General features: G+C 50.1%; 1 protein-coding gene across 3 annotated transcripts in view; it reads right to left on the bottom strand.

Annotated features, from left to right (window-relative positions):
• The window catches only part of DNAH9 (dynein axonemal heavy chain 9), a 251,994-nt gene that overhangs the window by 49,907 nt on the left and 186,600 nt on the right, over window positions 1-15,487 (bottom strand). For all 3 annotated transcript variants that reach the window (XM_075903450.1, XM_075903451.1, XM_075903452.1), the window contains 2 exons: window positions 13,939-14,109; window positions 11,180-11,302 (listed from right to left, as the gene is read on the bottom strand). In XM_075903450.1, the coding sequence (XP_075759565.1) occupies window positions 11,180-11,302; window positions 13,939-14,109 (294 nt within the window). The remainder of the gene's footprint in view (window positions 1-11,179; window positions 11,303-13,938; window positions 14,110-15,487) is intronic.

Here is a 15,487-nt window from a genome sequence, read left to right as displayed (position 1 = left end):
CTGCTAGCCAATATCGGCCTCCCGTAGTCTGAGAAATTCTCTGGTTTGGCACCGGCCAGATCCTGAGGGTGCCGGCTTAAAGAGGTTCAACTGGTATTACTAACTGAAGATCTGGCTGGCAAGCTTATTACCAAGCTTAGCTGAAATAACTGAGCCTTCTCTGTGAATCGCCAGTTAGGAGCTGATTTGCTACATTTGTCATTTAGATTGAAGCCCTGCTGTAGAATCAGCACTTAGTATATCATGTGGATCTGTAACCCTTCCTGAAGGATTCTGGGCTCCTAACCCAGTGAACCGATCGTACTCATCTTCCCAAGGTAATTCCATCAACATGTGTATTAATCTTTATCTAAAATGAAGCCAATTACAATTTCAAACATATTTCTCATATAGCTCACAATTAAAATAGCGATACTTGATTCAGATAGTGAACTGATTCCACGTTCCGCGAAGGCGTGCTCACAGGAAAATGGGAATGGCTGCCGTAAAGACGTTGCCGTACATTCTACAGTGGTGAGGTTACAGCATCTGACTGTGCCTTTGCGAGGCATTTCGTGACTTCAACCGTCTCCATGAGAATCATATATATATAGTAGCCCAGTGTCTGAGAGTCTGTAACGCTGAAATGCTGGCTGTTCCCTCTGGGCGGCGCTGTTGCTGAAATGCTGGCTGTTCCCTCTGGGCGGCGCTGTTGCCTGAAATGCTGGCTGTTCCCTCTAGGGGCGCTGTTGCCTGAAATGCTGGCTGTTCCCTCTGGGCGGCACTGTTGCCTGAAATGCTGGCCGTTCCCTCTGGGGGGCGCTGTTGCTGAAATGCTGGCTGTTCCCTCTAGGGGCGCTGTTGCCTGAAATGCTGGCTGTTCCCTCTGGGGGGCGCTGTTGCCTGAAATGCTGGCTGTTCCCTCTGGGCGGCGCTGTTACTGAAATGCTGGCTGTTCCCTCTGGGCGGCGCTGTTGCCTGAAATGCTGGCTGTTCCCTCTGGGTGGCGCTGTTGCCTGAAATGCTGGCTGTTCCCTCTGGGGGGGCGCTGTTGCTGAAATGCTGGCTGTTCCCTCTGGGCGGCGCTGTTACTGAAATGCTGGCTGTTCCCTCTGGGCGGCGCTGTTACTGAAATGCTGGCTGTTCCCTCTAGGGGCGCTGTTGCCTGAAATGCTGGCTGTTCCCTCTGGGCGACGCTGTTACTGAAATGCTGGCTGTTCCCTCTGGGCGGCGCTGTTACTGAAATGCTGGCTGTTCCCTCTGGGCGGCGCTGTTACTGAAATGCTGGCTGTTCCCTCTAGGGGCGCTGTTACTGAAATGCTGGCTGTTCCCTCTGGGCGATGCTGTTACTGAAATGCTGGCTGTTCCCTCTGGGCGGCGCTGTTACTGAAATGCTGGCTGTTCCCTCTGGGCGGCGCTGTTACTGAAATGCTGGCTGTTCCCTCTAGGGGCGCTGTTACTGAAATGCTGGCTGTTCCCTCTAGGGGCGCTGTTGCTGAAATGCTGGCTGTTCCCTCTGGGCGGCGCTGTTACTGAAATGCTGGCTGTTCCCTCTGGGCGGCGCTGTTACTGAAATGCTGGCTGTTCCCTCTGGGGGGCGCTGTTACTGAAATGCTGGCTGTTCCCTCTGGGCGGCGCTGTTACTGAAATGCTGGCTGTTCCCTCTGGGCGGCGCTGTTACTGAAATGCTGGCTGTTCCCTCTGGGCGGCGCTGTTACTGAAATGCTGGCTGTTCCCTCTAGGGGCGCTGTTGCTGAAATGCTGGCTGTTCCCTCTAGGGGCGCTGTTACTGAAATGCTGGCTGTTCCCTCTGGGCGGCCCGTGCTGCATGGGGAGTGCAGGGCCCAAACGGCTGCTTGTGCCGCTTGCTCCCCCACGGTGTCCCGGCTGAGCAGCGCAGAAGTCAGCCAAGCGCCACAGCGGGAGGCGAAGGGGGGCGGGGTGGTGATGTGCGGCGTGACAGCGGCTCCAGGCCCCGCCCCCTGGCTGTGAATGTCACTGCCCCGCCCCCCTTCGCCTCTCGCCGTGGCGCTCGGCTGACTTCTGCACCACTCAGCCAGGCCGCCACGTGGGAGCAAGCGGCACAAGCGACCGTTTGGGCTCCACATCCCTCATGCAGCACGCGGAGTGCGGAGCCCAAACGGCCATTTGGGCTCCGTGGTCCCCCAAGTGAGAGGCAGGAGGGGGAGGAAAAGAGAAAGAGAGAGGCAGGAGGCAGAGGAGACCTTAGAGAGAGAGGGGGGAGGCAGTAGGAGGAGGAGAGAGAGAGACGGAGCGAGAGACCGGAGGCTCAGGAGAGAAGACAGACGCGGAGGAGAGACCTGAAAATCCCGTCTTATGACGGGCTAATTGGCTAGTCCAACAATAAAAAACCATTACACTTGTGGAGATGGTCAACTGGAGCCTATTAATAAGGTTACCTAACACTTTGTTTGCAATTGCTTTGCAGTTTGCCAAATTTTAATTAGTTCTGACATTTTTCATACTTGGGCTTAAATGTTTGTCTGTTTTTGGGGGTGCGATTCGGAAAATCAGGTTGTTTTGCTGCTGTAAATGTATTTCCTTTTCTTTTCCTTTCTTGTTCTTTTCTGAAGACCTCTAGGCGTCCTGGGGTTTGGAGCTGCAACTTGCAGTTTGGCGGAGGGATAACGTTGAAGGCAGAAAGGTGAATTTGGCCATGTTTCTGAAAACCCATTCGATTTGGCCAAGTTATAAACACAAACCCCACCATTTGTACATGTGCGGTACAAGGTGGGAGAGGGCTGCTCCAAAAATCTCGGAATATCCCTGACCATGTGGCCAAACTGCCTGTGCTCTCTGAAGGGCTCCTAGCTCATTTCTGGCAGAGGGCAGGGTCCCTAACCCGAGCCTCCTAGCCACACGGCTTTTCAGAGAGAAGCTACCATGGCTAGGTGCTTGTGTTGGCTGTCTATAAAATGGAGCAACTCCCGTATATGCCACCAGATTCAGTAACCTCCTGACCTCAAGTGGTACAAGTCTTTGCATAGTACTGGACACCACTGAGGACTGGAACAGGAGGAGAGCTCTTACAGGTGCACATGACAGAAATCGTGTTTTTCTTATTTTAGAAGCATAGGAAACTAGATTCATTGGCCTTCCCCCAACATCCCTACATCTGGTGTGCCAGCCTCCAATGCGGCGTTGCCCCATTCCCTCCATCTAGCGCGTGGCCGAACACTGCCAGAGAATGAGCAGGACCATTCCTTCAACACAAGAAACAAAATCCGTATCTGAGACGTGGTGGGTTAAAATGCCCCTCTCCCCTCGCACACGCTGGGCAGGGGATGTCCTCGTGGGGAAAGCTATTGAGGCACAAAGGCGGCAGGAAGCACCTGGAGAAGCCACGTTTCTACGCTGCCACCACGATGAGAAGTCACCCCGAGAGGTTCATCTCCGATCTCCCTGGCAGCGAGGCTTAAGCGGGAGACGAGTGTCAATTTATTCCCGTCTTTAACCGTCCTGACGTTTCTCCTAACGTCCCACCTGAGCCTGGCTGGTTGCAGTTTAAGCCCAGAGCTCCTTGTCCTGTCCGCAGACCTTAACAACGGTTTTCCTCCCTCCTCCTTGCAGTGGCGCGAGGAAACGTTGCGCCCCAGGCTCGTTTGGCCGGCACAGAATCTCGGAATAAAGCTGGCGGAGCCAGCTGCCCCCTGGCATCTCCTCTCAGGCTCCCCGGCATGGCGGGACGCCCCCTGCCCTTCTACGGAGCTGCCGTGTCCATGTACCGGGCTGCACAGGCTGCTCCTTTCCAGCCCTGTGTACAGACAGGGCTCCCTGGAAAAGCTGGGGGTGGGGCTGGTAGTTCTGCTCCTTTTCCACTGCCCCTCCCAGAAGGAAAAGAGAACTCCCAGACCCACCCCAGCCCTGGGCACAGACACAGCGGCTCTGGGCAGGGGCAGAAGCAGAACCCGTCCCCTGGGGCTCTTCCTCTCCAGCTGCCATGCTGCCCCGAGCTCCCCCCCACTCCGATAATATGGGATGGGGAGGGGAGCAGGCAGTGGGAGAGGAGGAGCATGTGGGTCCCAGGCTAGGGGCGGGGTGAAGTCACCGGGGGGAGGGAGTTCCATGGGGACGTTCTCCAGTTTGTTCACATCTTTCCTGAAAAGTGGTGCCCAGAGCTGGCCATGAGACTCCAGCTGAGGCCCAGTCAGCGTGGAGTCGCGTGGATGAACGGCTTCTCGCATCTTGCTCACAGTACTCCTGCTAATACACCCCAGAGTCACACCAGCTGTTTCTGCACCAGTAGCTGACCGCTCGCTCCTCTCTAGCTTTCCACGGGGCCCCATTCTAGGCAGTCCTTTCCCACGTGGTGCATGCAAGTAACGGGTCCTTCCTAAGGGGAGCACTTTGCATTTGTCCTCACTGAATTCCATCCTAGTTACTTATGACTATTTCTCTTGTTTGTCCAGATCTTTTTGCTTTTAGTCCTAACCTCCAAAGCTCTTGCAGCCCCTCCCAGTTTGGATCCCTGCACAGACTTTACAAGTGTATTTGCAATGCCATTTTCTAAACCATGAATGCAGATATTGGACAGAACGGATCCCTGTACAACCCCACTCAATGTGTCTTCCCAGCTTGACTGGGAACCACCCATAACTAGGCTCTGGGGACAGTTTCCCTACCAGTGATGCATCTTCTTTAGAGGAGATCCACCTAGTTTGTGTTTCCCTAAATTCTTGATGAGTAGGTCAAGAGAGACTGTATCCAAAGCCTTACTAAAGACAAGCTATGCCATATCCACCACTTCCCCCAGCCACACGGCTTGTTACCTTGTCAAAGGAAGCTATCTGGCTGGTGTGACAAGCTGTTCTTGAAAAATCCATGCTGCCTGCTACCTATCTTATTATCTTCTAGGCATCACACATTGATTGCTTACTTATTTGCTCTAATATCTTTGTAGGTGCTGACGTTGAGCTTTAATTCCCTGCGTTGTCCTTATTTCCCTCTTCATTGATTGGCCTTGCATTTGCCCTTTTGCAGTCCTCTGGAGCGGATTTAATTAAGACGATGATATTCTGCCATTAATATTTTGAACATACAATGTAGCCAATGAGCTGCAAGCCCTTTATATCTGACCTGCCTGAGCAGAAGATATATCTACATTTAGAATCAGTGTGACACACCTATATATCTGTTTGTGTCAAAATAACCTTTGAGAGGAATGGAGAATTTAAATGACTAAAGTACACAGAGGGAGAAGCAATAAAAAGGCTTCAGTTCCTTTGTTCGGAAAGTAGTTTTCTTAAATGCAAAATATATGATTCAGTATTTTATCTCATAAGCCACATGCACAATCTTATCATCTGCGTTTTGCAAAATTATAAATATGGAGTTAATATGCTACTTTGTCTACTGCTGTTCTCCTCGAAAGCTGAATTCACTACTTAGAGCTCATTATTTGACATCACATTTATTAAACTCTGTCCTTTCAGTTCCTTTTTCATATCTGCATAATGAAAATTCTTCCTTTTCAGAAAGAGCTGATGGGAGTGATTGGGATGAAAAAGTAAACCTAGTTGGCCAGGTGTATTCTTATGTATTATAATAAGTTGTACTTATCCTAGGGGATGGATTTGCATTCAGCAAGGAACAGAGACTGCAAAAAATACCACAAAAGAAATCAGACTTGGAAAATGTGCATCTGCGTAAAGAAAAGCAAAACCTGCCTGCATCGAGTCAGCAGGCCCTGGCTCGCATAAGGAGGGATCAGAGCCAAATACCATTTATTGAAGCCCTAGCAGAAGGTGATGGTGCAGAGAGTCCGCCAGGGGGTGACAGTGACAGGGAGAGGGAAGAACTGAGGGGGGCGTTGTTTCCAGATCAGGGATGTGGTCATGGCAGCTGGAGCATGAGCTAACTTGGCACCTTCACCCAGGAAGCCCAAGGTGGGACTGAAAGCTCTCCCCTCCTCCGTCAGAGAACCTTAGGCAGCAGGAGTAGACCGGGCATAGTTGGGGTTTCTCCACCTTGGTCACACAAACGTCAGTTTGCACCACCCTGCCCCAATGTGAGCATCGAAGTGCAGCCTGTGTAGATGTGCGTGGGCTAGCTTTGACCCGCTAGCTCCCACAACAGTCACAACGATGCTGTGACCACATCAGCTAGCCGCTGGGCACACACCCAGGTGCGCCTATTGGCACCGAGGTTTGAGGGCCCCTACAGGAAGGATGTGGACAAATTGGAGAGAGTCCAGTGGAGGCCATGAAAATGATCACAGGGCTGGGGCACATCACTTATGAGGAGAGGCTGAGGGAACTGGGCCTATTTAGTCTGCAGAAGAAAAGAAGGGGGGATTTGAGAGCTGCCGTCAATTTTGTGAAGTGGGGGCAGTTCCAAAGAGGCTGGAGAGAGGCTGGTCTCAGTGGGGCGGGTGGCAGAACGAGGAGCAATGGGCTCAAGTTACAGTGGGGCAAGTCTAAGTTGGATATTAGGAAAAACTATTTCCCTGGGAGGGTGGTGAAGCACTGGGCTGGGTTCCCTAGGGAGGGGGTGAATCTCCATCCCTAGAGGTGTTTAAGGCCTGGCTGGGTTGATTTAATTGGGATTGGTCCTGCTTTGGGCAGGGGGCTGGACTTGATAGCCTCCCGAGGTCTCTTCTAAGCCTAATTTGTTATTACCCTACACAATAGAGACAAAACGTCAGAGAGATAAAGAAGAGGTATGGGCAAGACGGGAATGCCTCGGTTCAAGTGATGGATGCAGAGGCAGAAGAAACAGCACAGAAAAGAGGCTTCAAAAACCTCATAGAGTAAGAGCCAGACCTGGGCAGACAGTGCCCAGGAGTGAGTCTCAAGAACCAATGTTGCAAATGCGTGAAGAGCGACTCAGAGAACGGGGAGGACGTTTCCATTCCATGCTAACGTGTCCGGAGCCAATGATTGGTGGGCAGGTGCCAGAGAAGGGGCAGTGCTAAGGAAGAGAAGAGGGACCAGTAACACCTGCTAAAATTAAAGCAGCCATGTTACTCTTCTTTCTTTCTTCACCCCTATTGGTGGCGTCAAGATGTTGGCCTGGGAATTCAGCAGGTGCCAAGTTGGCCTCCCAGCAGTTCAGTCTCACCCAGGAGGGTTCAGCACACACCTCCTGCCAGCTAGTGGGCCAACTACGTAACCAGTCCACAGCCCTCAGCCGCCCGGGGCTCCTGCTTGCTGAGCGTGAGCAGGGCACTCAGACAGAATAGAGTCCTCAGCATCCAGGCCAAGGAAAACAGCAAGAATCGAGGATTCAGGCCTTCTAGCCTCAGGGGAGTGTACAGGCAACCCCACACATGGGGCTGGCGTCACGAGTAGGGGGGCCAGGCACACCCTACTCCACTGGGTTCCAGCCCAGGCCCCTAGAAGTGATGTGTCTTCTCATCACAGGGGGAGTGTGGAAATGTGTGGCTGCTGCCTCCCACACTGTAACCCTCGAATTGGAAAAGTCTAACAGCACCGGCAACCACAATCTGCATAAACCGTCAAACACCAGTTGAGTACAGTCCAAAAAACAACGGCAGCACAACAAGCTGCAGCAGAGAAAAAATAAATCAAGCATTTAATAAAACAGTAATATGGAAGGGCACCAAATTAAAAGCCAAGTCACGGCAGAAAGTCCAAAGGAGGAGACCGCAACAGAAGGCAAGACCCCACCCGGGAAGGGTGACCTGCAGAAGGGCCTGCAGGAGGCGCTGTTGTGGTGAATCCACCCAGTACACTCAGCAAAAACATGGCACGCAGTTAGAAAAAAAAAAAAGAGTTAAACTGTGTAACACACGTTCTGCGCATTTTAACAAAATTAAGTGTGAAAATAACGGTTAAGATAAGCACAATGAAATCATTTCAACTCAATGATGACGGCTTACTAAAATTCAATCTCTGGCTCACACCCACCCTTCAAATACTGATTCGTATCGCCTGAAGTCAATTAAAACAGTCTGAGATGTGTAACCCTCAAAGTGATCAATGTAATAAGGAGTTTGTGTGATGGAAGGAGATGAGCTCTCAGATCGGACGCAAGCCTGAAAGAGCGCTTTGACGGTGCGACTGGAAAAGGGTGTGTGCTTTCATCAATTCTCTGTGCATTAGCTGGCAACACAAGCCATACTGGACAGGGAAAAATGCGTTAGCCAAGAGGAGTTACATGATATGGCCCTACCAATGACATTGCTTTACTAAATACGGCACAGAATGGAACAACTGCCCTTACATCAGAGGCTGAAAAAAAAGCAACACAATTACTGAAAGTAAACGTAGAGAAAACCAAGACTATGTAGGTAGGAAAGTGGCCAACAGATGCAAAGCTGTATGTGGCTAGAAAAGAAATCAAGCACATAAAAGACTTCTGCTACCTGGCAAATGTGCAAGCCTTTGAAAGCGACTCTGATGAAGACATTTGTATGATATCAGGAGAAGCAAACACCATTTTTGAAAGTATCAGAGTGTTAGTCTGAATCTGCAAAAGCGGCGAGGAGTCCTGTGGCACCTTAGGCTGTGTCTAGACTACATGGCTCCATCGATGGACCCATGTAGATTAGACAGATAGGCAAAGGCAAATGAAGCCACGATTTAAATGATCGCGGCTTCATTTAAATTTACAGGGCTGTCGCGCTGAGCCGACAAACAGCTGATCAGCTGTTTGTCGGCTCGCCGCTAGTCTAGACGCTACCCTGCCGACATCAAAGCCCTTTGTCGGCAGCCCCGTTATTCCTTGTGGGATGAGGTTTACCGGGGCTGCCGACAAAGAGCTTTGATGTCGGCGGGGAAGCGTCCAGACTAGCGCGCTGAGCCGACAAACAGCTGAACAGCTAACGGCGCCTGCCTTGGACGACATTCGATTCTTCCCCGTAGTGAGGACACGGAACTTCACATTGTTAAAGCGGGTGCCCAAGAAGTTGAATTTAGCCCCCAACTTGGAACTAACACCCCTAACACTCCCCGCCCCCAACTTGGAACTGCCCTGAGACTCGTGCGCTTTTCCCACCAGCGCTGGGGCACATGCATAGAGCGGCTGTTAACGTCCGGGCGCGCAGCTCTGAACGTTCAGTTTGACAGGCTGGTGCTGCCGCCCCCTCCCCAATCCCCTTTGCCAAATTTCAGTTGTGTTGACGTACCCCCCAGACTTCTCTTCTAAGGGTACACGTACCACCGGCTGAGAAACACGGGGCTATAGAACTGCTCCGCATTATTCCTAGGCATGAATTAGTCATCAAGTCACAATAAATACTTAATTCTGACAAGGCTGTTTGTTCACCAAGTCCCCCAACACGCTAAGAAGGTTTCCTTCAAAGTCACTGTGCTCACCCAAAATGGGCCTCAAATATTAACCTCAAATTTCCTTTGCCACAACTATCTTAGCCTAAAACCTCTGGCAACTACAGCACTTAGCACAGTAACTTTTCAGTGTTCCCATAAAAAATTAAATAGAAGCCTAAATTCCATTTAGAATTTGAAATATAAATCTGAAATATACTTTACTCAAGCTTTATTGAAGAAACAATTTATTACAGCATTAATCTTCCTGATAAAAGGAACGGAGAGTTTAGCCTGCTAATAAGCTATATGGAAGCCATGACTAATTAACCTAATTATAGCAGACTGTGACAAAATGGCTGAACAAGAACTGTTCCTCACGTAACTACAACTGCCAAAACCTCAAAAGGTAATAAATCAACACACAGTAATGGACCATAAAGACTAATAAAGTTTACATCCAGCATATTATGTGTAGTAGAATCAATACTGCAAACGATCACCAAAGACAATCTAAGGGCCATTTAGTATTTGGTAACAAAGAGTTCACGAGCTGAACTAAGAGTCTCTTTGTGAGATATTTACACACTATAACCTTGTGTTACAAAATGGTGACTTTTCTACGCTCGGAAACTGACTGTTTCCATTGTGTGCTAATCTTAAATATTCCTTGAATCTGTCTTGAAAAGGTCACAAATACAGATGCTACCTTCGGAACATGCCAGGCATCCCACTGAACCGCGGGGAACAGGCGCGTGGATTCTTTAGAAAGTCCTTAATTAGGGTGCAACATCTCTACAAGAAGGAACAGGGCAGAGAGCCTCCAGCGAGACCCTGCCAGTTAAAACCAAGCAGTGAGGACACTGACAACCTGCACACGGCTCAATACACGTGGAAAATGGAACCGATTTCAGCCACCCGCACCCTTCAGCTGGAGACACAGCCCATGGAGATGGCAGAGCCCAGCCTGTGGCCAACTTCATGTGGGCTCTGAAATCTCCGGGGGCCCATCCTCTCTATTAATGCTGGGAGTGGGGGACATCAGCGGCCTTGCTCCATGAGCCCATGGTCCGGACCCTTTGCATCTCAAAGCTTTGGTCCAGGGGTCTCCCAAAAATGAAAACTGAGGGGTGTTAATCAAGACAGTAGCAGGGCTCTGTTGTCTATCTGGCTCGTTTGAGTCTGCCCTGGGTAAGACGCGTGTTTGATCCCACACTGCACTGTACAACCCCACGCCACAGAGAATATCAGAGATGTCCGGTTCAGAATCCACTGCACACGCTGTGCCCCGTGGCCCTGGCCCAGAACACCCATGTGGGTCAAAGATGGGTCACAAAGTACCATAAACAAACACCGTCAGATACCCACGGCCGGGCGCTGCAGAAATACATCTACGGACATGGCTCCCGCTTCACAAGACACCCGGCCGTGCGTGTCCTGTAAGCAGGAGTCACCCGCTGACGAGTACATTCCATGATGGCGGTTCGCTCTCCCAGCATAGCAGCTCTTTGATCGGTCCCCCGTGCACAAGCCTTGCAAACGGCGTATCAGCTGCTGTTGTCTTGGCTGCCACCTCCTACAGGGAATAGGGCAAATACCCCATCTCCCACAAGTCTCTGCACCGCAGCCCTGACGTGACTCTCCGTCTCTGACCACCGGCATCATCCTGACCATACCTGGGGTCTCAAAGTGCTTTGCAAACGGACCTGCTGAGGAGGCGAGTTCCTGCTTGAGGGAGGGAGGGCAGTGGCTTGCCTGAGATGACGCCGAGGCCAGTGCAGAGTGCGGAACAGAACCCACTGCGCTCACCTACGTTAGCTCTGGGACGTCCCACCTACTGGCGGCTGCAGGGGCCAATCCAGAGCCGACCGCACTAACATGAAGCTCCCATTGACTCCACCGGACTTTGAGTCGGAGATATCGGTAAGAGATATCGAGAACATTTAACTTACCTTGATGCCACCCCATGAGTGATTAGACAGGAACTCCACCGGACTCGTGACTCCTGGCTGTGCTGGATATCGCAGCAGGAAGTCCAGCTCCACCATGTTAATTTCATTATTCATCAGAAGTATCTGCAATGTCCAACAAACGGTGAATCTTAGCCGGACTCTCCAGATTCCCGCAGTGCAGCCGAATCGATTAGAATGCTCATCGTACGTTATCACATGTCAGAACATGTGACTACAATGTATCAACTGCCACCGGCCAGACTGGGCTGGTGAAATAAACGTCACAGAGGTGGGCAGGAGATAACTGGGGAGCTGGAACAAACACATGGAGTCCACTGACCCGACAGGGCCACGGTTCTAAAACAGGATTTGGGAGGGGCTGGGCCCCGGCCCAAAAGGGCCACAGACAGCAGCTGGCAATCCCTCCTGCACAGAAGAAGCCTTGGGGATGTGGTGGGTTCTCTATTACTGGCACTTGAAGGGTACGGTTCTATGGCCAGTGTGATGCAAGAGGTTAAACAATTACAAACATGAGGTTCCTTCTAACCTTAAAATCCATGGCCTTTGGGGCAAGGAGGTACATCAAAAAGCCAACATTTGCAAGCATCCTTATCCCATGGAAAAACCAAAGCAGTTGCCCATCTGTGTTCCAAGAGTGAATACGTTTAGTGCACACGGCTCCTCCTACACTAAAGCCAGAATGTGTCATCGTGAACAGTCAATAACCTGGCCCCCACCCTAGCGCCTCTCAGAGTGCTTTGTTGGGTTTCAGATGTTCCATTGCAAAGAATTCTCAGTCCCCCAAAATACCATGAACATGTAAACCTGAGTCAGTGTGAGCATGTGGTGGGGGCTGGGCGAAAGGAACCAGTGAAAAATGTGTCACGATTTGCCCCGCAGAACAGGCAACGTGCCCATTTTGGCCAGCTCGGAGCCTTTTGCCCGTGCGGAATCACTTTCAGAGCCTGTGACATCTGAGCAAATGCGTCAGTGGGTTGCAGCATCTGTGGCCGGGGCGGGTGTTAGTGTTCACATGTTCACACGTTGCCGGGGGTGACTGGTGACTCTTTGTCATTGCTTTATAGCAGCTTTGCTGACTGTACCTCACCATGGGGCCATCGCTTCGGCAATGCCATGGGGGCTGGTGAGCAGCTCGACAGTTACAAGGGACGGTGAGTTTTCTGGGAATTATCGTATGTTGACATGGATAAAATAAAGTGTCTTATCACTGCCCTAACTCTACTTACTGCTGAGTGCAGAGATTTTGTTCCCAGCTAAATCCTACTCCCAAACTCAGTCTACACTGGCACCCTTTTCTGGAAATGCTTAAAACGGAACAGTTTTCCGTTATAAGTATTTCCGGAAAAAGCACGTCTACATTGGCAGGATGCTTTTCCGGAAAAGCGTCCGTGGCCAATCTAGACGCACTTTTCCGCAAAAAAGCCCCGATGGTCGATCAGGACTTTTTTGCGGAAAACAGAACTCTGCTGTCTACACTGGCCCTTTTGGGCAAAAGTCTTTCGGAAAAAAGACTTTTGCCCGAACGGGAGCAGCATAGTATTTCCGGAAAAGCGGCTGATTTCTTACAGTAGATCATCAGTGCTTTTCCGGAAATTCAAGGGGCCAGTGTAGACAGCTGGCAAGTTATTCCGGAAAAGCGGCTGATTTTCCGGAATAAGTGGCCAGTGTAGACACAGCCCGGGTGTGTTCTGTCGCTTGGCAAGGCTTATGCTGCTCCCTGGAGTGAGTGAACGATGCATTCAGTATGTGTGTGGAGAACACCTTCCGCCTAGCCAGATCAGAGCTCCATTCTCTTCATTGCATGTAATGCAGTAACATCCATCAAACTGCCGCTCACTGCACGGTCCTAGAGCAATTTTGCAGCGTAAGGACAGTCCCTACGAGTTGTACGACCCGTCCTGAGTCCGAGAATTCGCCAGACTGGGGGAAGTCAACACTGGCCCCTCTGCTGCCAGGCTCTTGTTCCAACCGCAGCAGAAGGGCTGCAATTGACCAAGGACTGGGGGGAATCCGGGGAACGAGGAAGGGTGGTTGTGGACCCCCCACAGCCAGGGGCCGAGAGCACACCGAGCCCCACGGCCACGGCACAGTGCTCCCTCTCTGCAGCTACCCTGCCTCTTCCCACAAGCAGCCCCTATCCCCACCCCTCTCCAACCCTCCCCTGAATGTGAACTATCTGTGGTGCTCCAGAAACTCTGGGAGGGTGCGGCAGGAGTGCGGGGGGCGAGACCCCCAGCTTTCCCCCAGAAGTGCATTTCACAGCCCAGGAGCACCAACAGGGATTCTAGACCCCAGGCTTTGACGGACAAGGGAAGTATTTATTTACTTATTTTCATTCCAATCTGTAGATACTGAAGGACTCGCACCCGGGCTGCTGACATACCAACAGATCATTGAAATATGGTCACATTAAAATGAAAAGAGCAGCAGCCCACCAGTTACGTTTCTTCACATACAAGCAGCCTGTCCCCAAAGGCCACTGTCCCCTCACTTCCTTAGGGCCCTCAAGCAGACTTCACTGCTCAAAAAGTAATTTGCAAACTTAATGTGAACCAGAGCATCTGCGACTGCCGGCAGCAAGAAGGGGAAAGAACTGCCCCAGACCACATCCAGTAGCTGCAGACATGCTGACGGGCAGGAAGGGGATTGGCTTTTCTCCTGAGGACAGCAGGCAATGCCAGCAACGTGGCTCATCACACATATTATTCCATCTAAATGAGGCTGCTCCTGTTCTTTACCTGGAAGGCCACCTGGGCCGTGTAGGTCAGCTTGTCGCACTCAAACAGCCCCCGGGTGGTGTACTGGAACACAGAGAAGGTGATGCTGTCGATCAAGTTTTGAATTCGCTCTTTGAGGCTCTCTTCTGGAGGGGCCCTCTGGACGGCCTTCTGGAACACGACACTGAATGCCTGCAGGGGCGGACAGGAGGAAGACTTCGGATGCTTTACAATTGCCATTTTAATGCCCTGGGTATCATGAGGAACATCCCGACAGGTCAAGCCAATTCCATTTTTTCTGCTCCATAAACAAAGCAAACCAAAAGGCCAAGTGGTATGAAAGGACAGTGCAAGACAGCTGTGTAATGGGACAGGACAGCGTTTTTCACTCTCTCTCTCCAAGAGGAAAACTTTTACTTACTGCTCTTCTGACAGGTACGCAGCCACAAAACGATAAAATTAGGAAATCAAAACACACACACACATGACTTTTTTCACTGCTTGGATACCACAGAACTGACACGAGAAGAAGGGCAGATGATACACAGGGATTTGGGAATGAGATTAACCCTATAAGGTCCCGGCAGGATGTCGACTGAGGAGGAAGCTATTATGTACAATATGAAACATTTCCTATGCATGTGAGGAAAGATTCAAAAGCCTTCAGAGCATGCTGGAAAAAAACACATTAGGAAATTACCAAATGCTACTGAGGAAAACCCCAACCACAGATGGGTTAAAAATAAGAAAACTACACAACTGAGCTAATCTGAAATAACCAGACAAGTGCAAATTAATAACACTGAACAAGCCAAAGAAAGCTGTATGGAAAGAGTTATTCTTAGAGTTTTAAAGGCCCAAGCAAAGAGATAACAATGCAGTTGTAAATTAGAGTAATATTGGTACATACTTTATTGCTCAATTATTTGTAGAATGTATTTTTCCCTGTGTATTTTGTTTGAAAGTGTGTGGAGAGCCATGTAAATCTTATGTCCTCCAAATTACAGTGGGCTTTATAGTTAATGTTATAACATCATTTGCAAACTATTTTGTAATAATCTCTGTACATCTCTCTCAGGGTATGTCTACACTACCCTCCTAATTCGAACTAGGAGGGTAACGTAGGCATACCGCACTTGCAAACGAAGCCCGGGATTTGAATTTCCCAGGCTTCATTTGCATGAAGCCGGCCGGCGCCATTTTTAAATGCCGGTAGTTCGAACCCCGTGCCGCGTGGCTACACGAGGCACGGAGTAGCTAGTTCGGATTAGGCTTCCTAATCTGAACTAGCTGTACTCCTCGTGGAATGAGGAGTTCGAATTAGGAGGGTAGTGTAGACATACCCTAAGATACTTTATAATCTCTCACTGTAATTTAGTAACTGACCATGAAGAAGACTCTGAAGACTTATTTTGTCAAAGAATTTAAAGTATTATTATTATTTATTTATTATTATTATTATTATTATTATTATTATTGCAGTAGCAGCTAGGAACCTTAGCCATGACTCAGGCCACATTATGCTAGGTGGTGCACAAAAACAGAACAATAATTCTTCTGAAGGAGCTTA

The sequence above is a fragment of the Pelodiscus sinensis genome, chromosome 20, assembly GCF_049634645.1.
Source record: "Pelodiscus sinensis isolate JC-2024 chromosome 20, ASM4963464v1, whole genome shotgun sequence".
Taxonomy (NCBI): Eukaryota; Metazoa; Chordata; order Testudines; family Trionychidae; genus Pelodiscus; species Pelodiscus sinensis.
This window is presented reverse-complemented; position numbering and strand designations above follow the sequence as displayed.